This window comes from Vombatus ursinus, unplaced genomic scaffold (assembly GCF_900497805.2).
Source record: "Vombatus ursinus unplaced genomic scaffold, bare-nosed wombat genome assembly UNPS02014791.1, whole genome shotgun sequence".
NCBI lineage: Eukaryota > Metazoa > Chordata > Mammalia > Diprotodontia > Vombatidae > Vombatus > Vombatus ursinus.
The window spans coordinates 66737716-66764641 of record NW_020954569.1 but is presented as its reverse complement, the minus strand read 5'-3'; the positions used below and the strand labels follow the sequence as shown (position 1 = coordinate 66764641).

Sequence of the window (26926 nt, the reverse complement as noted above, 5' to 3'; positions counted from 1 at the left end):
CTCCCCCCCTTCCCCTTTCCCATTTACCAGCCTCTTTTCCTTGTATTTCCCAAGGTCCTCTGGGGCTAGGGCCAAGTTAACTGAACAGTCCTATGGACATAGTGCTAAGGACCCCAGTACAGAACTTGGGGAGGAGGGATAATCGTAGGTCAGTGCCCAAATGACACGGCATAGCACAGGTTTCTTGGAGGAAGCCCCTGCTGGACCAGAAGCATTTGATTATCTTAAATGGCTACTACTCCATGAGGCCTGGACTGTGGTCCCCTAGACCTGCCCTCCCCTGCCACTCAGGGGTGCTCACAGAGTGTATGCTGGAGGCTCTCCTCACAGAGAAAAGAGACTTCAAAGTCACTGTCTTTTTATAAAAACAGCCTCCCAAGAGTACAAACGCAACTGCAAACATCCCTCCTCCTCCTGTGTTTCAGGAATTAAAGGGAAGACAACTGAAGTCAGTTTGGTGGAGGGTGAGGGGCTGGGGGGGACCTCCAAGCCCTACCCAAACTAAGCTCTGCTGGACAAAAGTCGTCAATTACAAGCGTCTGGTGCGGACCTTGTGTTCTTTTGTCCTCCCAAGACATCTGCCATGCGTCGCCTCCGCCAGTTGGCTACTGCAAGCTGACATAATGGGGAGTGGGGGTGGGGTGGGGTGGGAAACAATACCAGGCCAGACTCGGACGCCTGTTTTCAACCCTCTGTGGTCTTTTCTGACCCAAATGGTGTCCCAGGGTGAGTGAGCGTCTGTTACGGCTGTAATGGAGTCACAAGAATGAACCCCCTCCAACAGAAACCCTGTGGGGTAGGGAAGCAGGGGGATATGGAATTCAGAAAATAGGTAGGGAGATGGCAGGGGGCCCCTGCTAAAAAGAGACATGCATCCTTTATGGATGTGTATTGCCGCATGCATGGAGCAGGGGGTGGTGGCTCCTCTTAGGTATTGGATCCTGAGGGTTTTGCTCCTTTCCCTCTGAATTTGCCATTGGGCCTATCTGCCTTGCTTTTCTGCTTTCATTTAAGGTGCATGGTCTTTCTCCTACTCCGGCCATCCCCTTTCCTCCTGGTCCTGTCTTGTCCTGTCCCATCCTGTTCCCTGCCCTCCTTGGCCGCCCCCCCCCCCCCCCCCCCGGCATGCCTGCCCTCCCGGCCCACCCCACCCTGCCTCCTCAGGCTGTCAGTTTCTGGATGGTTTTGTTGTAGTACTGGGTGATGGTTGGTGTCAGGGGGTTCCAGTTGTTGGCATGCAGCTCGATGACCTCGAGAAGCAGCGACCGTGTCAGCATTGACTCCGAAGGGCACAGCATCTTGTCCCGGGCGCTGGCCAAGAGCTCTGTCATCATTTCGGGCAGCTGCTCTTCCAGCAGTCGACCTGTGCTCTGCAGCTGTCGACAGAGAAGGGCAGGAGTCAATGCTTAGGAGAAAAGACTGAGTGGGCCAATGGGATACTTCACTCCTCTGTCCCCTTCCTACCTGACTGGGAGAGGAAGTAGATAGACTTCAAGACCTCTCTAGGTTCTGAGGCAGATGGCAGGTGAGAGCCTCTGTCCTTCAAGGAAGAAGTCAAACTAGGAGAAGAGTCTGGGCTGGGAATAATTGACTTCTGTAGTTTTTAAACTGAACATCCCAGCATGGGGAAAGGAGACCTGGATGCTATCAAGCTGTCCAGTGGGAAAAGATGGATCCTTAGAATGGGAGTTCCCAACTATGTCCAAAGGGCTATAATTGTGCATACCCTTTGACCTAGCAATACCACTTCTTGGGCTGAATCCTAAAGAGATCATAAAAATGGGAAAAGGACCCACTTGTACAAAAATATTTATAGCAGCTCTTTTTGTGGTGGCAAAGAAGTGGAAATTGAGAGGATGCCCATCAGTTGGGGAATGGATGAGCAAGTTGTGGTATATGGATGTAATGGAATACTATTGTGTTATAAGAAATGATGAGCAGGCAGCCTTCAGAAAAACCTGGAAAGACTTGTATGAACTGAGGCTGAGTGAAGTGAGCAGAACCAGGAGACTGTTGTACACAGTAACAGTCATGTTGTGTGATGACCGACTTTGATAGACTTAGCCCTTCTCAACAATGCAAGGATCTAAGACATCTCCAACAGTCTCATGATGGAAAATGCTATCCATATCGAGAGAAAGAACTATGGAGCGAATGCAGGTGGAAGCATACTATTTGCTCTCTTTTTTTTTGTGGTTTTGTTACTGTTGTTTCTTCTTTCTTGGGGATCCTCCCATTGGTTCTAATTCTTCTTTACAACATGACTAATGTGAAAATATGTTTAATATGAATGTATATTCACAGAGAGCCTATATCAGATTGCACGCTGTCTCGGGGAGGAAGGGAATTTAAAACTCAAAATCCTATGGAAGTGAATGTTTAAAGCTAAAAATAAATAAATAAAAGAATATTAGTTCCCAAATAGTATCATTAATTACATATGTTAGAATTGGTTCCTGTAACTTATGTGTTTTCAAAATTAAAAAAAAAAATCAAATCTACCCTTAAAGGGCAAAGATTTGCCTTCACTGAGAATGCTCAAGAAAACATGCGCCAGCCTCTGAAGGTTCTCCATCTCCAAAGAGGCATCCCAGGGAATCTGAGCAGTTAAAGGATGCTCAGAGGCTATCTGCTCCAATCTCCTCGTTTTACAAATGAGGAAACTGAGGCCTAGATAATAATAGTGCCTGCCTACTAGGACTGTCATAAGGATCAAATGAGGTAATATTTGTAAATAGTCTTGCAAAAATAGGATTATAAGTGCTAGCTAGCATTGGTTGTAGTAGTTTGGCCCAGGTGCTCTCCATGGTGCCAGGCCACTGCTGAGTGCCTGTGTCAGAGGGATAGGAGAGGCTGGGGTCATTGCTGGGGAGGGGAATTCCTCCCTGGGCCAAGGAAAACACTTAGAGCAGAAACTAGCTGGTAGGAAGGCTGTTAGCCGAGGGCGCAAAGAACCCCAAAGTTGTCCTCTCCTGCCTACCCCTCCAAAAATGATGTTCCCATTCCCGAGTCAAGCTGTACAGTAAGCTCACAGAAGGCCTTTCCAGAGATATAAATGATTTCTTCTGAGGAAGGAGGAAGAACAAGGAGTGGTGTATGTGTGTGTATGTGTGTATGCGTCTGTGTGTATTTGGGTTAGGGGTTCAGGATGAATACAGAAATACCAGCAGGAAAGCCCTGGCATGGGGCTATGGACTGCTGTCCTGGCCAGGGAGAACTGGCTTTGGGTTAAAGAACAATGAGGCAATTGGAAAAGCTGGAGTATGGGCATGGTGGGAGAAGGGGATTTTTATATACACACGTGTATCTACATATTAATACGTGCATAATACATGTAGATACACGTGTATATGTACGTACATGTATATATGTATAAATGTATAGTGTTTCTATAGCTCCTATGTGCCAGGCACTGTCCTAAGCATATGTAGATATTTATCTCATCTGATTCTCACAACAATCCTGCAAGGTAGATGCTGTTCTTCTCTTCATTTTACAGATGAAGAAAATGAGGCAAACAGAGGTTAAGTGATATGCCCAGGGTCACACAGCATTACCTGTGTTTGGGGATGGATTTGAACTCAGTTCTCCTTGACTCTAGGTCCAGTGCTGTATCCACTGAGCCACTTAGCTTCCATGGGGGTATGGAGTGTTCTGACCCATACTGGAGTTCGCCTTTGACATCTTCCCCCTCCCCCTTATTATTATAGCTAGCATTTATAGATCGCCTGAAGAATTACAAAGCACTTAACAAATATCATCTCATTTGACGCTCACAACAACCCTGGGAGTTAGATGCTGTTGTTATCTCCATTTTTACAGATAAGGAAACTGAGGCAGAAAGTGATTAAGTGCTTGCCCAGGGTGACACAGCTAGGAAGTTTGAGGCAGGATTCAAACTCAGGCCTTCTTGATGTCAAAGTCAACACTCTATCCAAGGTGCTCCCTGGGCATAGGGCCCTGGCAGGTCACTCAACCTCTCCATGATTAAGACAACTTTGTAAGATAGAGAAGGTGCTCATATGTATTGCTGGAGGAAATTCTAGAGTGCAGTAAGACTCCAGACACTCTCAGAGCTTGAGGAATTTTTTAGTTCCTGGTGCCAACCTTCTGCCCTGTCTTCTTATCACTCTGGCTTCAGGCTTTTTGTTCCAAATATTCATCCTCTTACTTCCCGTCGTTGCTTCCCCAGCCTCTTCCCCACCAAGCCCATTTATCTGCCCCTGCCTCAGCCCAGAGTACATATCCTTTGTTAAAAGGGAAGGTTTGTTGTCTTTTTTTTAACCAGACATGATTTTACTGGTATAGCTTAGAGAATACTCCATGGATGAAACTCTCTCCACCAATGCCAACTGATAACCTGCTCTGCAATTCAAAGTCTTAGAAGTGATTAAAAGTCTATAAGTGATTAAAAGATTAGGTGACTTGCCTAGGGTCACACAGACAGTTATGGGTTAGCCATGGATTCAAACTCAGGTCTTCCTTACTCTGAAGTCAACTTTCCAACCAGGATACAATGTAGCCTCTCAAAAAGGAGATTAGACCATGTCCAAAACTGGACGATTCTACAGATTCTAATGTCAATGGTTGGATGTCAACATCCATCCATGTAGTTGACAACTCCTCTTTGCCTTTGTATGCCTTGTAGCTACAGATGCAAAAAAATTCATCGCTCGGTGGCCAACCTTTTGGTGCTGACCTTCCCTGCCCTTATCTGAGCTGGCCCTCAGATGACAGGCCTGCTATTGGCACCAGGCTCATTCTAGTAGTCTTTTCAGCTTGGCAGGCCTGGAACAGTCTTCAGAACTCAGGGTCACTTCATGTGGCAGAGGATTTTAGTAGCAGATGTTAAAGGCATACCCACCTCCCTAAAATGGAGGGATTCAGTTCCTTCAGAACCAAAAGAATACTGAAAAACAGAAAGCTTCAGAAGAACATAGGGCATTGTCAAAGGCATTTGATGTTAGGAACAAAAGTTGTAGGAACTCTCTATTCCTGAGGGTTTCCAGGACCCATCCCCTGTGACTGCAGAGGGTCTCACGCACAAAGTATCTTCATGTAAGCCTATGCTATTGAAGTTTGTTTGACATTTACGTTGGGCGTGTGTGTGTGTGTGTGTGTGTGACATCTGGAGGGGGGAGGGAAGAGGGAGGATGTAAGTCCCTGGAGTAAGAACTGGGCTGGGGAGGTGTGAGCACCTGGGGGAAGAGGGAAAGGGATAAGCATTTATATAGTACCTACTATGTTAAGTGCTTTACAAATATTATCTCGGAGAATTTTGTAGAAGGGGGATCAGGGAACATTTGACAAGAGGGTCCTTCTATATTAACCCCATTGAGCTGGGAAAGTAAAAGTGGGGAAGTCCAGCAAAAAGAGACCAGGCATATGGGAAACCAGGTAACAGGAGCCTTTGGGAGACCATGCCTTAACACAAAAGAGTGACTCTAAAGGGGGAAACAGTTGGCACACAGCAGGCTGATGAGAGGGGAGATCATTTGGAGCAGAAGGAGCCATTTTGGTATCTTTCCAAAAGCAGGTTGATACCTGCTTGTTTGCAGAGGTTTCTTTGTCTTTGTATGCCTAATACCTAGCAGAGTACATGGCACATAGTAGGTGCTAAAAAAAATGCTCTAAATGAATTGGAGTGAAGAACCCTGTCCTAAGTAGAAGGTGAGTTGCTAAAAAGTGGTCAAAGAGGCAAATCTAATATTTCTTCTACCCTTTACCCCTAGGTCTGATAACGGGCTGCTCTGACCTAGGACAGAAAGAGTTAAAGAACTATCAGTCCTGTCTATTGAGATACCTTGCTCATGAATGTTTGTCCCTGATGGTGTCAAGGGTGGTGGAGCAATGGCCTTATCATCAGAAGACCTCTTGGGTACATCGGAGTCAGAATTCCTTTTGGCTATGGATTGGACCAAGTAGCTGCTAAGGTCCCCCATTCTCAGATCTATGATCTGGGTCCCAGTCCCAGCTCTGTCATTAAAATAATTGTTTGACTTTGGGAAAGTCTTAACACTTAACTCTTATAGGCCTCAGTTTTCTCATCTCAAAATGAGGGCAATGGATTAGATGACCTCTAAGGGCCTTTCCAACTCTAGACATCTATGGATGTGTGAGTTTAAATCTGTGGAGTTTCCGTGGTGTTGGAGGCCCTGTTCCTTCCTTTAAAGGGCAACAGAACCAAAATGTCACAATAGTCTGTCTCCCACTTTCTTTGTCTTTGCACAGGTTTTCTCTGGGTGGAATGCTATCCTTCCTCACCTCTGACTTTTGTTATTCTTGGATCCCTAGATGCTTCCTTCAAGTCTTACCTCTCTCAAAAAGCCTTTTCAATTGTTAGTTCCCAGTTAAGTTCTCCCTGCCCCCCCATGTGTATTTCTATTGTATGTAACCTATATTTACTTGTCTGTGAATACATAGTAACCCTCCAGTAGAATGGAAGCCCTCTGAGGGCAGCCACTACCTCACGTGTGCATTTCCTCATCTGTATAAAGAAGGGGATGGATTACACAGCTTCTAAAGGCCTTTCTAGCTGCGAATCTGTGACATTATGAGTCCCAGAACCTTACACTGCATCTGGCACCTAAAAGGCATTAAAAAAAAATTGTTTTAATTCAATTTTATTTTCAGTTCTAAATTTTCTCCCTCCCTTCTCCTCCATCCATTAAAAAGGAAAGAGAAATGAAGCCCATTATAATTCATGCAAAACCAATTCTTGTATTAACCATGTCCAAGAAAACAAAAGAAAATATCCTTCAATATGCACCAAGACCCTCTCTCTCTATCTGGAGGTGAGTAGTTTCATTATGAGTCCTTTGGATTTGTAGTGGGACATTGCACTGATCAGAGTTCCTAAGTCTTTCAAAGCTAATTATCTTTACAATATTGTTGTGAGTGTATAAATTGTTCTCCCTGGTTCTGCTCACTTCATTCCATATCAGTTCACACAAATCTTTCCAGATTTCTCTGAGATCATCCCCTAGAAGGCACTTTGTAAAATACTTTCTGATGGATTGATATGCACCTACCTCCATGGAACAGCAAAGGACTGCATCTTCCTTCACGTCCTGAGATTGCAACAACTGCAAAGGAAATGGAACAGAAGGCACCAGTCAGGAAAGGTACTTTCACATCCCCCCATTTGGAGGACAGTATTCAGGCACAATCACGGCTCACCCCTGGAAACTCCAACTGGCTGATGGTAAGCATACAGTGCCAGGCCTGAAGAATCAATGACCTTGGTCAACTTCCTGGGGAGCTGAGCCAGGAGCCCTTTATTTTGCTGCCTGGGCTTTCACCTTTCACGAATTTCTAACCTCCTGTTCTCCCTCACCCCTGAGCTTGCTTGGCTCATTGGGTTCAGACAGAAGTCACGCCTGATTTTATTTTATTTTTACCACCTTCTGCTGTTGTTGCTATACCAGCGTGATTAACCTGGCATCACGTCCTAGCACTTGACAGTAGTAGATTTCAGGAACAGAAATTGCTCTGAATTCTTTTTATGTCTGTATATCCTGTGCCGCAGACCACAATAGCACATTTCCTAGGGTTTATTTCCAAAGGGAAGAGTCTGAATGATGGTTAGCCTAGCCTTGGAGTCTGGAAGCCTTGGGCTAATGTTTGCAAATACTTAATGTTGGCAAATCACTTCATCCCTCAAGGCTTCAGATAACTCTAGGTAAGACTCTAGGATGAAGAAGAGTTGTTACTTGACTTTGGAAGAAGGAGTACTCTACACTAATAAAATCATGAACTCAGAACCTCCATTGCCAGAAAAACAATTTACAAAGGAAAAGAGAATTTAGAGGGTTTTTTTTTATTCATTTGTATTCATCATTCATTCATCAGACATTTATTTTTTTATTTTTTATTTTTAATTAATTTATTTTGATTTATCAACAATCACTTCCATATGCTTTTGAGTTTAAAATTTTTCTCCCCCTTCCTCCCCACCACTCTCCCCAAGACGGTGCACAATCTGATATAGGCTATACATACACATTCCTATTAAACATATTTTCACATTAGTGATGTTGTAAGGAAGAATTAGGACCAATAGAAGGAACCACCAGAAAGAGGAAACAAAAGTTAATAGAAGAAAAAAAAATAGCCAATAGTATGCTTCGATCTGCATTCAAACTCCATAGTTCTTTCTTTGGACGTGGATAGCATTTTCCATCACAAGGCCTTTGAAGATGTCTTAGATCCTTGTATTGCCAGGAAGGGTTAAGTTTATCAATATTAGTCATCACACAATGTGGCTGTTATTGTGTACAACTCCTGGTTCTGTTCACTTCACTCAGCATCAGACCATACAAGTCTTTCCAGGTTTTTCTGAAGGCTGCCTGCTCATCATTTCTTATAACACAATAGTATTCCATTACATCCATATACCACAACTTGCTCAGCCATCCCCCAACTGATGGGCATCCTCTCAATTTACAATTCTTTGCCACCACAAAAAGATGTGCTATAAATATTTTTGTACATGTGGGTACTTTTCCCATTTGTATGATCTCTTTGGGATATAGCCCTAGAGGTGCTATTGCTTGGGTCAAAGGGTATGCACAATTTTATAGCCCTTTGGGCATAGTTCCAAATTGCCCTCCAAAATGGTTGGATCATTTCACAACTCCACCAACAATGCATCAATGTTCCAATTTCCCCACATCTTCTCCAACATTTATCATTTTCCTGTTTTGTCATGTTAGCCAATCTGATAGGTACCTCAGAGTTGTTTTGATTTGCATTTCTCTAATCAGTAGTGATTTAGAGCATTTTTTTCATATGACTATAGATGCCTTTAATGTCTTCATCTCATCAAACATTTATTACGGACACCCATTGGAGTGATACAAAATTTAGATAAGGTGTAGTAGCCACCCTAATGTAGTTTACAGTCTGGGAGGAGGGGGATAACACACAAATAGTACTATACTAGACATTCCTGTTTCGTTGTTCAGTTGTTTCAGTCATATCTGACTCTTCATGACCCCATTTGGGTTTTTTTTTTGGCAAAGACACTGGAGTGGTTTGCCATTTCCTTCTCCAGCTCATTTTACAGATGAGGAAACTGAGGCCAACAGGGTTAAGTGACCTGCCCAGGATCACACAGCTAGTAAGTATCGAAGGCCAGATTTCAACTTAGATCTTCCTGACTCCAGGTCCCATGCTCTATGCATCGTGCCTTCTAGCTACCCCAAACATCCATGAGAGGAGTTACTAAAATCAAGTGCTGTGTAAGGTCCAAGGAGGAAGGTCACCTGTAGGACCAATTAATCAATTTATAAACATTAAATGCCTACTACATGCCAGGCACTGTGCTAAGCAAGAGATACAAAGGGGGCAAAAGACAGTCCCCGGCCTCAAAGAGCTTACAATCTAAAGGGAGAGACAATATGCAAACAAATATAAACAAAGCAAGCTATATACAGGATAAATAGGAAATAATTATCAGGAGGAAGGTACTGGAATTAAGATCAGGGGAGCTTCCTGGAGGATTTGATTTCTGAGTTGGATTTTAAGGGATGGGTAGGAATTCAAAAGATAAAGGTGAAGAGGAAAGCCATTCCAGGGAGGGGGAAGTGTGTGAGCAAAGAAAGGCATGGTTGGTGAGTATAGTGGATGTTAATAAGACCCACCTAGTACAACTGGACTGGAGCATATAATGCATGGAAAGAGGTTCCATGAGATAAGACTGGAAGGTAGGGTGGTGCCTTGAATGACAGAGAAAAAAGCTTGAACAGAGCTTAGAATAGTACCTGGCATATAGTAGGCACTAAATAAATGTTTACTGATTGACTGATTGATCTTTACTTGGTAGGCAATAAGGTGTCATTTGCTGGCCAGGGTAAGAAGGATGGATTGGTGTTGGATAAGACTAGAGGTGGAAAGACCTGAAAAGAGCAGATGTGGGAAGACTGGAAAAAGCAGTGTTCTGGGGCAGAAGGCAAACATTCACTGATAGGACCATGAAGGAGCTGGTTGTTACAGCATAGAGATTATAGCCTAGAGACTATCATGGGCCTGACTAGGGCTAGGGAATTGTACCTATTCAGATAGGTGGCTTAGGAAGGTCAGGTGCTGCCCATTCAGTACTTTTATGCACAATTCCAATGACTTTGTTCTGGTGTGTTATTTATGGATCTCCAACTACACCCTCTCATTCTTCTACCTCACCCACTCTCCCAGTGAACCTGCTCTTCACCCTAATTTCAACGGCCATTTGACCTATCATATTCTCCCAGTTCATCCTCCCACATTCTAACTTTAATTACCTGGGTATGGGCCTAGCTAGCCTCGGATGGTTTGCCACTTTATTTCACCATCTCCCTTTCTTCTTTTTCTCTTTCCTTTCACAGTCAAAGTCCTAGAAAAAAAGTCTTCATTTCCTCATGCCCTATTCATCTCTCAAACCCCATTCAATCTGGTTTCTAGTTATGCCCCTTAGAAAATGAAAATGATCTCTTTAGGGTCATATCAATGACCTCCTAATTAGTAAATCCAATGGCTTTCTCTCAGTCCTCAGACTTCTTGACCCCCCTGAAGGGTTTGTTATGGTGATCACTCTTTTCTCCAGGACACTTGCCCATTCTTGGGTTTTCATGGCACTACTCTCCCTTTCTCCCTTCCTCTTTCCCCATCTCCCTCTTTCCCCGTCTCCCTCTTTCTCCATCTCCTTCTCTCCCTCCCTCATCTCTCTCTCTCCCTCTCATCTCTCTCCCTTCCTCCCATCTCTCTCATCTCTGTATCATCTCTTTCCCTCCCTCCCTCTTATCTCTCCCTCCCTCTCATCTCTCTCTCTCCCTCTCATCTCTCTCTCTCTCTCTCTCTCTCTCATTTCTTTCTCTCTCTCTCCCCTCCCTCTCTCTGTTCTCCTCCCACATCTCTGGGCACTCCTCAGTATTCTTTGTGAGATCATTATCTATGTCCTGCTTCTACGTATGGGGAATCTCGGGGTTTTGTCTCGAGGCCTCTTCTCTAGTCTCTCTTCACTCCCAGTGATGGCATCAGTGCTAATAGGTTCTGTTATCATCTCCAAGCAGAAGTCTCCCAAATCCAGCCCTCATCTCTTTCTTGAGCTCCAGTCCCACATCCCCAAATGCCTGCTGTACATCTTCACCAAGAAGCCCACGGCATCTCAAACTTGGCCTGTTCAGAACAGAACTTATCTTGCATACCAATTCCTAACTCCCATTATTTCAGTCGTTCAGGTTTGAAACCCAGAAGTCATTCCTGGTGCTTTCTGCTCTCTTACTCCCGCACATCCAATCAGCAGCCAAGTCTTGTCTTGTCTGCCTCCACAACAGAGCTATGACTATCTCTGTCCTCCTCTCTCTGCTCACACCAGCACCCCATTTGGGCGCCCATCACTTCTGGCTGAGACGATTACAATAGCTTCCTAATTGGTCTCCTTGCTTCCAGCCTCTCCAGTCTCTAATCAATCTTCCACACAGCTGCCAAAGTGATAATCATTCTTTTAAAGCACAGCAGATGTGACTGGGTCACTGTCCTGTTCAGCGTTGTCCTATTATCAATCAGGATAAATGCCAAACTCTTCCATTTGACATTTAAAGTCCTCCAATATAAAGACCACTGGCTCTTGAGACAGAGGACCTAGAATTCAAATTCTGCTTCTGATAATTAAAACCTCAGTGACCACAGGCAAATCCCTTAGTCTCTCTGGGCCTCAGTTTCCTCACCTGTCAAATGAAAGAAGGGTTGAACTAAATGTTCTCTGCTGTTCTTTCCAGGTCTAAATCTATGATCCTATCTTTCTAGGCTAATTTCAGATTATTCTGCATCACAAACTCTATTCAAGTTAAACTGGCTTATTTGATGTTCCCCATACAGACCCATTCCTTTTCATGGTTCCTCATGCCATGGATATTCTTCCTTCTCGCTTGTGTCTCTTGGAAGCCCTAAGTCCTTCTTTGCTACATCTTACAAGAAGGTCTTTTCTGATATTTTCAGTTGTTGCTGCTCCCTGCTTCTGAATTTGTTTTGTATTATTTTTTAATTAATTAATTAATTTTATTTTTAAATTAATTTTATTTATTTTTCATTTATTTATATGCATGCATGCCATTTCCCCCTGATAGAATGTAAGCACTCTGAGGACAGGGACTGCTTCATGTTTGTCTTTTTGTCTCTAGCACCTAGCTCAGTGCTTTGTACACAGTAGTCACTTAATAAATGTTTGTTAAATTGAACTGAATCATAGTCCCTAGTTTTCTTCAATGATTGTCTCTACATCATGCCTTTCCTGACTTTTCCAATTGTTCATGATTTCCCCTACCATTATTTTCTATATCCACCAATGAAACAACAGGTTTGGGTTTCTGCCCTCTCCCCACAAAAAAGCAACAAACTTTGAATTGAATTGTGTACCTCATTTTCTCACAACAGATTCTGTAAACTCCTGTTTTTATTTTGTCTTTTTGCTCCCACCAACTAGCACAGTGCTTGATGCATAGTAGGTGTTTAAAAATGCTTGGTGAATTGAGCATGAAAGAAACTCAGTGATTTATCTGATGGGAATGTGGTCTTAATGAGGAGTTCTGTGATTTCATAGCAAGAATTCCCTGCCTAAGTGAGAGCTGTGATTAGCTATAATCACAGTAGAAGGATGTAGGTTGCTTAACACAAGACCTCAAACCCCTGACCCCCCACAGAGGGCTCAGGCTCCTTGAAACACTCCACATACATTACATACTCTTTCGCCCTTCGTTCAGACACATGTAATTAGACTAACAAGTCTTTCTGAAGAGAAACAAAGATGTAGATAGTGATAGTACACAAGAGCCCAGCAATGAATATCAGAAGACTGGCTTAAAAATCTGACTTAGTCACTTACTACCTGGGGGACCCAGTGCCAGGACCTTTGAACTTCAGTTTCCAAATCTGTAAAATGGAACAGCTTGGGCTGGATGATCCCTATGGTTTCCTTCCAGCTCTGAATCCCTCCTGTAACCTTGAATCCTTGGGACACCAACTTAGGCCCTCTTCCTGCTCTGGAAGCCTAAATATGGGAGTGATGTAGACTTAGAACAAACCTGAAATCTGATTTTAAGAACACTGGCTTATGAAATGACAGAGTTTGTGGTGAAATCATAAGCTGTGAACAATTGGCCAATGAGGATCCCTAGAGGAGACTAAATCAGATCAAACACTTTCAGATTTGTGACCAGGTATGGGAGCAAAAGCAAGTCATGGATGCCCTAGTTCCTCCTTGGTTCCCATCTACAAAACAGATTTCCCATACCAGCATTCTTTATTTTTATTTGCTTAGGCAATTGGGGTTAAGTGACTTGCCCAGGGTCACACAGCTAGTAAGTGTCAAATGTCTAAGGCTGGAGTTGAACTCAGGTTCTCCTGACTCCAAGGTTGGAGCTCTATCCACTGGACCACCTAGCTGCCCCTCATACCAGCATTCTTGAACCCTTAGAGAACACTTTATATTTTTTTCAAAGCACTTTCACACTCTATCTCATCTGACCTAACAGTGGGCAGGCCGAAAATGACCTATGACCACACACCAATGCAAATGTTCTTCCCCAAGTCCACCATGACACCATTTAGCACAGTCTGTGGCATAGTGGAAAGAGCCATTTATCATGAAATGAGGAGACCTAGGTTTGATTGCTGGTCCTAGGATTGGAGGCAGCACAGTACTGTGGAAAGAATACTGGATTTGGAATCCATAGAGAGGTGCCTCTCACCCTGGACTGAATGTCTCTGAGCACTGGTTTCTTCATCCGTAAAATGAGGATAACACCTAAAAGACCTACCTTACATGGTGGTTGTGAGGACCCAATGTGAAAATACAGGTCAAGTGCTTTGCAAATCTTAAAGGACTATATAAATGTTAACTATTACTATTATTTCTGCAACCTTGGGCAGGTTATCTCTTGTAGGATATGAGCTCCTAAGAAAGGGAACTGTTCCTCACCCTCCCATCTTCTCTCTCTCCCTCTTTTCTCTTTCTTTCTTCGCTCTCCTTCCCTCCCTTTCTCTCTCTTTTCTCTCCCACTCCTTCCCTCCCTTCTTTCTGTTTCCTTCCCTTCTCTCTCTCCCCTCTCCCCATATTACACATCAAAACACCTTGCACATAGGAAATGCTGGCTCTCCTCTCTGAGACTCTGCTTCCCTCTCTATAAAATAAGGAGCACACTTTAAGGACTTTCCCAGCTCTAACATTCTGTAATTGTAGGGAACATGAAAGACTACACATACTATTCACCATCATATACAGTGAAAGAAAAGATTTTGCCTGAATGGTGTTCTTCTGTTTCATTGACAGTTTTTAGAAATACTTCCTATGGGCTGCATGAGCTTAATTAAGCAGGAGGTCAGCTGTGGTCCCCAGACCACTCAGAACCAGGCAGGCTCCCTCCCCCAGGGCTAGATCCTGGTGACCAGCTGTACCACTGAAGAGAGCACAAGAAGAAATGAAGCTTAAGTTACTGCTAGAGGGAACTTCAAATAGACCTGGGGAAGAGCTTCTAGCTCCAGGCATTAGTTTAGAGGTACCAGTGGAAGATTCTCCAGGGCCAGTCTGCTTGGGAGACTAAATGTGGCTTCTTATAATCCTTAAGGAGGGATTACATGGAAGGCTCCAGGTACCTCCAATAAAAAGAGCTGAGTGTCCTGATGGGCATTTGATTGGGAGTTCCTTGGGGCCAGGGACTGTCCTATCCCTAGCGTTTAGCACAGTGCCTGGCACATGGTAGGTATTTAATAAATGTTTACCAACTGACTTACAGATAGGTAAATCTCACTGGTCTTTCTCCATTCCCTACTTGCTGGGTCTTCTTTCCTTCTGTTCAATGATTATTAGAAGGTATTAGTAGAGGAATTCACCTTCCTTTCCATATGACTCCTCTTTTCTACTTTTCTTTCTCCCTCCTCTCATTCATGCTGCCATGGAGCTATTTTTCTTTTGATGATAGGATCCTAGTTTTACAGTTGGATGGGGCCTTAGTGGACATCTAGTTCTACACTCCCATTTTACAGATCAGGAAAATGAGGTCCCTGAATTGACTTTCCCAAAAATCACACAGCTAGTGACATCTGCATGAACATACATGCCATTCACTATCTGAAGCTGAATGGGACATATTTGGTTTTATTAATAGTGTCTTCTTTCTGCCTGGGGTCTCACTACGAAAGCATTCAATGGAATGCTTAGGGATCACCTCCTGAGGGGCTCTGCAGTTCCCCATGCACAGAGCACCTCCTTCTCTTGATTGTTCACTGAAAGTGTCTGGGTGGGGAAGCTAGGTGGTGCAGTGGATAGAGCACTGGCCCTGGAGTCAGGAGGACTAAGTTCAAATCCAGCCTCAGACACTTGACACTAACTGTGTGACCCTGGGCAAGTCACTTAACCCCAATGCCTAGCAAAAAAAAACAAAAACAAACAAAAAAAGATAGTGTCTGGGAAAATGTGAGTTAAGTCTGAAATCCTATTTTCTGGTGGGAATTCTTGCCAATACCTTGCAGGAGCTTCTCAAGGAAACTAGTTTGGGTTTTTCTTGTTTCGTTACAAAAAAAAAAAAATCTTGTTTCTTTCACTGCTGTCCCACAAAGGGGAATACTGGCAACAGAAGGGCTGTGTTTGGGAGCTGGACACCTGGGATTGGTTCCTCCTAACTCTGACATTGGCCAGGAATTTCTGGATTGAGATTGTAGAACCTTAAAGGTTGGAGACACCTTTCATTTCACAGAGGCAGAAGCCCTAGAGCTGGAGGAGACTTGGAGATCATTTACGCTAAGGATTTTTAACTTGGAGCCTATGAATGTAAAAGAAATATTTTGATCACTGTACTTCAATATAATTTGTTTTCCTTGTAATCTTAATTATTTTATGCATTTAAAAATATTATTTTCAGAAGGGTTCCATAGGTCTCATCAGATGACCAGAGTGGACACAAAGGGTTAAGAATCCTGGCTCAAATCTCCTGGTTTTGCAGATGAAGAAGCCCAGAAAGGGGAGGTGAATTGCCCGATATACTTCATTAGGTATGCCCCCTCATTAGGGACAGAGCCGTACCAGAATCTGTATCTGCAGATCCAGTCTTTTCCCTACTATCTAATGACACCAGGTGCTGAACTTCCTTGCTCAAGGCTGGCCACTGACAAAACTGTAAGGTAGGCAAGTTAGTTTTTGCTCTCCTGGGTGCCTTTTAATACTGCTCACCTTAAGTGCTAAATGCCCTTTGCCCTCTCCTAAATTTCCAGGCTCTCTTGCTACAGAATCTTGGGCCCGATCTCTCTGGACATAATCTTTGCTATCCCTTTTCTTTTCCATTCTCTCTCTTCTCTCTTCCCGAGCTTGCCCCAAGCCTCTCTCCAAGTGCCACGTCCTATTACCTATCCCAAGTCCCATTCCTTCAGGACCCTGTACTCTTCCTTCTAAAAAGATAGCAGGTCAAATAAATCCTGGGATTATGATAATGGAACCTTTCTTCCCTTGGTATATTTTCCTGGGGACTTTCTGGTGAGAAATGCTTAATGTAAATGAATGGCTCAAAAGATAATTGGTACTGAGGTAGGCTGGCAGAAGGAATTTTTTTTGCCCCACACTAGGCAAACAGTTACCTGGTCCTTATGGTGTGACAGCCCCCATCCCTTCCCACTGTCCTTTGAGGTCCTATGGGTCTATGGTACTGTGCCCTGGGGTTAGGAGGAACCAGCTGGCTGCAAAAGTCCTCTAGGAATACAAAGGGGTTAGAGTAAGCCACCCATGACCTGTGATGACAATGACAACCAAGTGCAATGTGTTTCTTGGATGGGAATTCAAGGCAATTCTACCAGACCTATAATGTTTGCTCGGAAGCCAGTGCATTCCAGTCCCATTGTCTGTCCTGGAGGCTTGTTGTGGGCACGCCTATCATATCCTCCCTTGAGGGCGGGAAAGAGAGGCCAAGACACTCCAAACTTAGGGCTTCTAGAGGCTGAAAAGCAACCAGGGAAAAAGCCGGCCTCAAGGATGGGGTGGGGTGTGGAACATGCAATGGAATCCCTCTTTCTTCTGATTGTTTGACTGGCTGAGAACAAAGGTCCAGAGGTGATTGATTTTTTTCTTCCTGGTCCCCATGACAGTCACCAGGCAATTTTTACCCAAGAGCCCACCATCCAGCTGCCTGTAGGATGGAAGGAATGAGGTCCAAACGAATGGGCCCATTTCATTTTGTGGGGCAGAATGAATGACCCTGGCAGACTATGAAATTACATTACTTTTAGGACTTCACGGAAGTCTAAGCTCCACAGCTTGGGTGGAAGCCACTAAGGTGAGGGCTAGCTTAGGAGATGGACAGATTCACTTGATCTCTATCATATCATATCATCTTTCTTTCGATATGTGCATATATGCACATACATACACAATGTCTGGATGCATGTATTGCTAGCTCCCTGTAGGTAGGGGGCTGGGTCTTATTTACCTCTGTGTCATTTCCAGTGTCTAGCCCAAAACCTTGCACATAGAAGATATTTAGTAAATCACAAAATCTAAGTATCTAAGTGCTAGAAAGGACCTTACAGACTATTCTAGATGAATTTATACCTGACCAAGAAATCCTTTCTTTATCCCCTTAATTGTTCTGTAGCTCACTTTTTTAACCTAGGCTTAATGCTCGACCTCCATTTAGAGGAATCTGCTGTCTTCTAAGGTAACCCATCCCACTTTTGGACCACTCAAACTGTCAGGAAATTTTTCTCTACATTAAACCGAAATGGTTGGTAAATAAATTTGTATGCTAGCCTCAACATATAACAACATATTTGGCATGAAAAATATAACCAGCCTAATATAGCCAGTATAGCTCCTGTAAAACCTAGCAGAACCTAGGCCCCGTGAGAGATTCTGGAATAGAAAAGAGCCATCTTCACTCTCCCAAGAGTACCCTTCCCCAACCCAAAAGAACAACAAAAATAACGCCCCCCCCGCCAAACTCCACAGAATCAGAATCACAGAACGTCAAGGCGTTTTGAAGGGAACTTATAGATCATCTAGCTCAACTCCCTTATTTTATAGTTGAAGAAACCGAGGCACAGAGGAACGAAAGTGGTTTGTCCAAATGCACACACGTAGTAAGTGAGCCAACCAAAAAATGGTCTTTGCGTAGCCTCTAAGAAATAGCCTCTAAACACTGAGGAACAAATGAACACAGCTAAGAAGCAACAGAAACTCTACTGACACCTCACAATTGGTCGAGTTGCCTCAGAGGACGAAAGGAGAGTTCTGGCTGGCTGACAACGTATATGAAAGATCTTTTTTTTTTCCTGCATAATGTCAAAAAGTATGGGAGAATCAACAAAAAGAAGATAGGAGAGAAGAGAATCAGAGAAAAGGTGAGGAAAAACAGGAGTTAAGAGCAACAGACACTCTTAACAGCAGAGATTTTAACTGAGTAAACATTTATTAAGCCCCTGCTATATACAAGGTCCCATGCTAGGTACCAGGGATATCAAGAGCCTGATTTCAAGGAGCATACAATCTCATACGATGGGAAAGATACACATATAAATAATCTGAATATAAGTTAGATATGATTAAGCCTACAGGAGAGGTCAAGATTCAAGGATGGAGGAATGTTTTCTAACTGGAGGGATGGGGGGACGCTGCTGGAAGTGGGACCTCAAGAAGAGGGATAGAAAACAGAGAGATGTATCAGAGGAGTCTGCACCAGGCATGGGGATGCTTGAAGCAAAGACAAGGAGTCCAGAGTGCATGACAAGAGGAATCACAGAATGGCTGGGGAGTAGCCCAGCTTGGCAGGAACGCAGGGTCTGAAGAGGAAATAGCGTGATCACAGGGTCAAAGTTCGAGAACTGGAAGAGATCTCACAGGCCATCTAGTCCAACTCCCTCTTTTTAGAGATTAGGAAACTAGAAAGATTAAGTTAATTGTGAATGTCACAAAGCTAGGTAAGTACCAGAGTCGTCTCAGGTTCTTTGACTCCAAATCCAAGGTTCTTTCCATTGCCCCAGTCTATGTGAAAGAGGCTAGAAAGGGAAGTTAGAGCTAGATTGTGCGGCCTTTAAGAACAAGTTAATCGGTTGATGCTTTATTCAACAGGCAGTGGGAAGCCATGGAAGGCTTTTAAAGAGAAGACAGAACAGTCTTGTTCAGTTGTTTTCAGTCTTGTCTGACTCTTCATGACCCCATCTGGGGTTTTCTTGGCAAAGATACTGGAGTGGTTTACCATTTCCTTTTCCAGCTCATTTTACCGATGAGGAAAATGAGGCAAACAGGGTTAAGTGACTTGGCCAGGGTCACACAGCTAGTGTCTGAGGCCAGATTTGAACTCGGAGAGATGAGTCTTCCTGATTCCAAACCCAGCATCTATCCACATCTTTCTGGATAGGTGAGACAACATGCAAGCAAATATATATATGTATATACACAAAGCAAATATCTACAGGATAAATAGGAAATAATTAAAAAAGGGAAAGCACTAGAATTAAAAGGGGTTAGGGAAGTCTTAGAGCAGCTAAGTGGCACAGTGGAGAGTACCAGGCCTAGAGGCAGGAAGATTTGAGTTCAAATTCAGCCCCAGATACTGTGTGACCCTGGGTAAGTCACTTAACCCTGCTTGCCTCAGTTTCCTCATCTATAAGATGAGCTGGAAAAGGTAAGGCAAACCACTCCAGGATCTTTGTCAAGAAAACCCCAAATAGAGTCACAAAAAGCTGGACATGATTGAAATGAATGAACAACAACAACAACAACAAAAGGGAAGGCTTCCTATAGAAGGAGGAGTTTTAGTTGTATTTGTGTATGCATGCTAAACAGCCACCAGTGCTGTATTCAGTACAGTGTGCTATATCACCATCCACTGCAGTCCTCCCTGGGGCTGAGGTAAGGGCCTATATTTGTGTGTATGTAAATTTACCAGATATACCATACCATACATAACCAGCACAGACTGCCCCCATAGTATGTCCCAATTACAGATGTTGATAATGGTGACCTGAGAAAAGGACAAATGATGTTCAGGCTCACCACTGGGCTCCGCTAAAGTGGGGAAGGGCACATTAAAATAGACAGAGATGCTTTCAAAGGCATTTCTGCCCCAAATGGTCAAAATAGGGAAGTTTCAACACTTACAGAGAGGATTTACTATACAGAAAGCATGGCTATTGACACTCTCTGAGAGTGGCAGTGAGCATGGGCTTTCTCATACAGTCGATGTCATCTTTTAAATGCCTATATAAAGAGAAGCCATACCCTACAGATCTCCTGATTACGTTGCCAAAGACCCACAAGCAGCCTCAGAGTGAGAAGACCGGATTTCTTAACTCCAGCTCCAACACTGATTTGCTGTCTTACTTTGTGACCCTGGGCAAATCACCTCTCTGGGTTTTAGATTCCTCATTTATAAAATTAATATAATAAAGCTTATCCTTCTTACCTCCCAGAACTATTGGGAGGATTGAATGAGATCATGGCTGAGAAACAGCTTTGAAAAGTACAAAGTATGACACAAATGCAACATGTTATTATTGTTATTAAACATATCTTTACAAAGATATAGCTTTATAATTAAATGTGTCACGTCAGTGGGCCATGCTTTGCAAGTACCATCTCATTTATCCTCATACCACCCTTTCAGGGATAGAGAAAGGACAGAGGTGTTATTATCATTATTGGAGATGGAGCTGAAGAAATCATAGCACAATAAGATTAGGTGATATGCCCCAGGTCACATAACATAGCCTATCAGGATAAGATTAACATACAAAACTCAGGCCTTTCAATTCAGCATAATACATTGCTTTCATTTAGTTAAGCTATATTCGGGATATGACCATGTTCCTGAGTATTGGATCTAGTCAGCAGTTTGTCTGAGGTGGTGATCTGGTGAGCCTTTTTCAGAAATGAGCATTAGTATGGCTTATAGCAAATATGCATAGCACTAGGAGGCAAATTAACTACCCTAGGGGACTATACTTATATCTAGGGTTCTGTCATCATGTGAACAGGGGCTTGGGTTAGTATAAGTCCACTGTTTAGGCTTTCTTCATGTGAGGATAGCTGAGAATAACAGAGATAAAACAAATAATCTACTTAATGTTTTTCAAATAAAACTTTGTTTTAAAGTTTTACTTGAATAAGACAATACTTTCCTACTTTCCATGAATATTTTATTTGACCTTAATTAGAGTCTTATGTCTCATATATAAGCAAACACATCAGTTATAGCGAGGGTTAAAGGCAAAGCAAACCTCTATGCACAAATTCAACATCTTTCTCACTAGTTAACTGTTATAAGCTTTGTTTACAGAAACATTGGGTTCAATCATCTTCCTATATTTTTCTCTTTTACCTACTGGCTGTCCCAAAGACCACTTTTAATTTCTTCCAGTTTAGACCATTCTTACCCCTGCCGGTTTCAAGTCCCAGCTCTTGTTTCACCCCTAATGTTTATCCTGCATGTATATTTTACAACCTGGCTCAACTTTTTTTTTTTTTTTTAAGAGGGAGGAAAACATTTTTAAAAAATCTTTTTAAGACCATTAAACTATTCAGAACAAGTTTTGACCAAATTTATGTAATGAACTTGTTACACTAGGACAAAAGCTATCAGAATTAAAGACTTATGTCTTAAGATTGCCTTTACGTAGGGATCATAGGATCTAGCAAACCTAGAGGATTAGGAACTGTCCTCTTGCCTTGCTAGCCTGTGGGAGCTGTGACATCACCAACATTCTGAACCTTCCAACCAATCAGTTTCACAAAGATTCTAAGGAGCCAGGACACTATCATACAGGAGACTTTTTTTCCCCCATGTGTGCCTGGCACATATATAGTAAAGCAAGTGCTTGCCTTACCAAGGCTCCCGCTCCATGGTTGGAGGTACTGAGAGGTAGTCAGCAGGTTGAACCAAACGTGGTCCTCCTTAAAGTTAGTCAGTCAACAAACTTGTATTAAGTATTATGCCAGGGACTGGCACACAGTAGCTGTCCACAATATTTGCTTCTCAGATCCCACCTCCCTCACTAACCTTTTTGAGATTGATTAGATGAAAGCTGATGGCTTCCACGGCCTTGCTTAGACCATGAACGTCTCTAGTCTCTCCAACTTCTTGCACCAATCTGCTCCCTAATTATGTAGTTATCTCTAATTCCCAGCTCCCCTAAATTATACTTATGTTAAACATGGATTAAATTTACTGTCTACCTTTGTCCTGGTGAATGCTTTTATTCTGCGGTCTGTTCATCATTTATGTGTTTATGCACATCTGTGTAAATAGTTTTCCATTTTAATCTCCTTGGGAACAGAGACGGTTTTATACATAGGGCTTCACCCAGTGACATATGCAATTGTGTGTTTAATGAAGTCTTTTGGGCAATGATGAGAATTTAAGAATAATTTCTTGTTAGATCTGCATTTCAGATCAAAGTACAGACCTTGTTATTTGGCCTATGAACCACCTAACTGAGGCACCACCACTTACTTGGCAACACCATATCTTAATGATGGAGAAAGAATTCAAGAGGGAATAATAAGTGTCTTCAATGCTGAGCTTGCAAACCCAAGATGGCCCCATAGAATGGATAGAGCACTGACCAGAAACAGGAGTCCAGGGTTCAATAGTCCCAGTGTTTCCATTAACTGGCTATATGACCGTGGCAAAGTCACTTCCCTTTTTGTGACTCACCTTCCTTATTTGTAAAATGAGGGTGTTAGAAGAGATGATGTCAGAAAATTTGGAACTAAAAATCTTGTGGAAATGAATGTTGAAAATTAAAAATAAATAAATAAATAAGATTAAAAAAAAGAGATGATGTCTAAAGTCCCTTCTGCCTTTAAAATTCTAAATGTTTATATCTGACAGCAAACTTTGTGATGGGCAAATGTTTCCTTCCACTGAAGGATTCAGAGACACTGAATACCTAACTCAGCTCAGACATCAGTAGACAACTGGGCCAGGGAACTGGGATGCCACTTTTTGGATCTTCTCATGGTTACTAAGTTCCATGTAAATGAAACCAAGGAGAGACTTGACCTGGTAGGAACAAACTGCAGGCCAGTGTGGTATACCTGAAATACACTGAATTAGGAGGTCAGGTTTAGAATGCTGGCTCTGTCACTTACAACCTGGGTAATCCTGGACGAGTCACTTCTTGTCTCTATGCCTCAGGCTCCTCCTGTGTAAAACAAGGGGATTGGACTATGTGATCTCTGGGCAGTAAATAATATGCTGGGCCTGGTGTCAGGAAGACCTGAATTCCAATCTGGCCTCAGACTTAGCTAGTGCTCTGTGATCCTGAGCAAGTCACTTAACCTCTGTTTGCCTCAGTTTCTTCAACTGTAAAATGGGGATTACCACACCACAACACCTACCTTCTGGGGTTGCTGTGAGGATCAAATGAGAATATTTCTAAGGGCTCAGCATCGTGCCTAGCACACTGTAGGTGCTACAGAAATGCATATTCTTTCACTCCCCCTACTCTAAAAGTGTTACCTGATAAAGCTGAAATTTATCTCATGGGTATTCATGATTATGATTAATGATAATAATTTACATTTTTGTAGTACTCATAGTTTGTAAAGTTGTTATAGTACTTAAGTTTGTAAAGTACTTATATCAACCTTGGTAGTTTTTGTGCAAATATTATGTCATTTTACAGTTGGGGAAACTGATGCTTAGAGGGGTGAAGTGACTTGCCTAGATAATAGATGTCAGAAGACCAAGTCCAACACTTTCAATTTATCAATCAAGCATTTATAAAGCACCTATTCTGAGCCAGGCATCCTGCTAGCTGCTGGGAATCAAATATGTATTTCTTCTGTCAAAGCTTTTGTGGAGCTCACAAGCCTAACGATGAGAGGCAGTTAGAGTGCTGGATTTGGAGTTAAGAACTGGGTCAGACACTTAGCAGCAGTTTGGCCCTGAGCAAATTCCTTGGACTCTCAGTTTCCTCAGCTGTAAAATGGGATAACAATGACATCTATTTCAAAGTATTGTAGTGAAGATTACAGGAGATAGTGTATTCAAAGTGCTCTGTAAACCCTTAAGGTGCTATATAAACAAAACCTAGGATTTGTGTGACTTCTTTTGTATTGGGAATTTCCCGGGAGTAAACTCCCTCTACCAACTAAGATTACACAGGGTAAGCAATTTATAGTCTCAGAGAGGTGCTGGGCGGCACTTGGAGATAAGAGACTTGTCCAGGGTTTCACAGCCATATGTGACAGATGTTCAGTGAACCAAGTATTCCTGACTTTGATTCTATCTACAACCTGCAAAGCTCCTTGAGCTCTGATAATGAGTATAAGGTGAAAAGACTTGAAATGCCAGAGAAAACCTCAGTGTGAATTTTTAGGTACCCTTCACAGGCAGTGGGGGAGAAAGTAACACATTAGCCAACCTTTACCAGCTTCTCTCAGAGCCTCAGTTTTTTTCCCCTCTATAAAATGGAGATAATAACACCTGACCTCCCTAACTTACTGGAGTGTTAGGAGGATCAAATGAGATAATAGATTCTAAGGCTTGGAAACGTGTCAAGTTCGGTATCTGCATAAGGGATTGTTATTAAAGGGGATCTTACCACCTGTCCCTCCGGCCTTCCTCACAGGGGAGGGGCATAAAACCCAGTAAATACTCAGGGCTCCTGAGGGGAGCCCTGCTGGAGAAGGAGACATTATTACCATAACTCCAGGGAAAGCCTCCTTTGCTTGCTTTGCTGGAGTACATAGAGAGGCCCCCAAGGGGACAGAAGCAAGAAGAAAAACATATGTAAATGCAGTTAATTTGTAAAGTTTCTCCCCCCAGAGAGTGCCAGACTCAACTTCCCCCCCGGGCATTTGCTGTTGCAAAGGGCTTTGCTGTTAGTTACTTGGGCATCACCCTCCCACGACTCCCCTTCCCAAGGGGCAGTTTAGTTCCACCCCGTCCAGGGGGGAAGACTGCGGGCTGGCTCCCGGCCAGCGCCTGTCTGTGCTGGGCTGGGCGACCGGCCGGGAGGGAGGACTGTTCCAACTCCCCCTCACCGGAGCCTGGCTCTCTGCAAAGCCAGCCTTTCCCGGGAGCCTGGGTAAGCTAACACTCCCCGCGCCGGAGTGCGGCTGGAGGGTGTGGGGGAGGCGGGCAGGCTGGGCATCTGGGAGCCACTCATCTGCCAGTAACCCCTGGCCCCCCTCTCCCTCCCGCCCACCCAAGGCCTGGACTTGAACCCGCCAGAAGCGGGGGTGTGATAAGAGTCACAGCTCAGGGAGCGAGCTGCCTGCACCGGCATTTTCCGCCCTCTAAAGCAAACAATCAAACAGGAAATTAATCGAGAAACCCACATCCATGCAAGGTTCAGGTTGTGATTTTCACAGCCCTGGAGCCAGGAAATTCAAAGTTTTGGTCCCCATAGCAACCTGAATGTAACATCATTGACTTCTGAGGCTGGAAAGGGACTTGGAGAGGTCAACACGGCCAATCCCCAGGCTCCAGACAAAGCAGTAGCCCTGAAAATACCCTGCCTGATATAGTGGGATACGGATATGGTCCCTCTCAGATATCGGGTAGTAAAGCCTTATTGGTTTGGGGGTAAGAAGACCTGGGGTCTAGAGTTGGATAGTGAAGCTAGGTGACCTCTCTTTAACCTGTGTTTCCTCACCTGTGAAATAAGGAATCTAGGTGGCAAAGTGGATAGAGTCCTGTACCTAGAATAAGAATGACCCAGGTTCAAATCCTACCTCAGAGACTATTTGTAAATCGCCTAACCTTGGTTTGCCTCAGTTTCCTCATCTGCTAAATGGAGATAATAATAGCACCTACCTCCCAGGGTTACTGCGAGGATAAAATGAGATATTTGTAAAGAATTTTGCAAACCTTTAAGCACATGTAAATGCTAGTTAATATCATCTTCATCATCATCATCATCTTGTCTATGACCTTACAGGGCTACTGTAAGGCTCCAAGGAGAAAATGAATGTCAAAGTGCTTTGTTAACTGTGAAACTGTATAAAGATGTGAAGAATGATTATTAATCCATCATTTAAAATGTGAACTTGTGCCCTTATTTGGCATGTTACACTATAATTACAGTGCAAAGAATACTGAGCAAATTCTATCTGTCCAAATCCTGTCCATCTTTGAGGCCTATGTCATTTTCTGATTAATGAATCCTTCCTTACCAACTTCAAACTACCTTCATCTCTTCATTCTCCAATTCCTATTGTATCTTTTGAGGGTCTGTATCATATTTGGTTACATATCAGCTATTTCTCTATTTTCAACTATGTCTTGCCTCCCCAGTTAAAATGCAGACTCTATCTTCTTGTCTAACCATTCACACCAAAGGGCCTTACACACAGTAATGCCCAATTCTTAATAATAACAATGATCAACATTTATTGTGGTCCAGAAGGATTTCATTGGTGTGGAGCACTGATATCAAACTCCAATAAGAAACGGGGTGGCTAAAACTGTGTACAGTTGGGGGCATTTGAATTAGAAAACCACATGTGAACATTATCTGTGTTCTATTGTGTTTTTACTTACGTTGTTAAATATTTCCCAACTATATTTTCATCTGGTTCTGAGAACCAGAGTGTGAAAATTCCCCCCCCACCCACCCTTGCAGATTCCATCTATAACTTAGTCTTAAGAGAGTGGTTTTTGGGTGGCTAAATGAATTACTCATGGTCACACAGCCAGTATTCATCAGAGGCAGGCTGTGAACCCGTCTTCTTGACTCCATGGAGGCCCAAACTTCTTGACATTTATATAGTGCTCTCCGTACACAATCTCATTTGATTGTCACAACATACTTATTATAGACAGATTTGTTGACTGACTGACTGGAGATTAATAATCATACAGAAAGAAAAGTATTTCAAGGGTTTGTGTGTTGTGGGTGTAGGGTCTGAGAGTGAGAGAGAGAGAGAGAGAGAGAGAGAGAGAGAGAGAGAGAGAGAGAG

General features: G+C 43.2%; 1 protein-coding gene across 2 annotated transcripts in view; it reads right to left on the bottom strand.

Annotated features, from left to right (window-relative positions):
* Positions 1-1157: 1157 nt before the first annotated feature.
* Positions 1158-26926, bottom strand: part of CTIF (cap binding complex dependent translation initiation factor) — a 484134-nt gene continuing 458365 nt past the window's right edge. For both annotated transcript variants that reach the window (XM_027869083.1, XM_027869084.1), the window contains exons 11-12: positions 7032-7085; positions 1158-1376 (exon numbers count right to left, since the gene is read on the bottom strand). In XM_027869083.1, the coding sequence (XP_027724884.1) occupies positions 1161-1376; positions 7032-7085 (270 nt within the window). In that variant the 3' untranslated portion in view covers positions 1158-1160. The remainder of the gene's footprint in view (positions 1377-7031; positions 7086-26926) is intronic.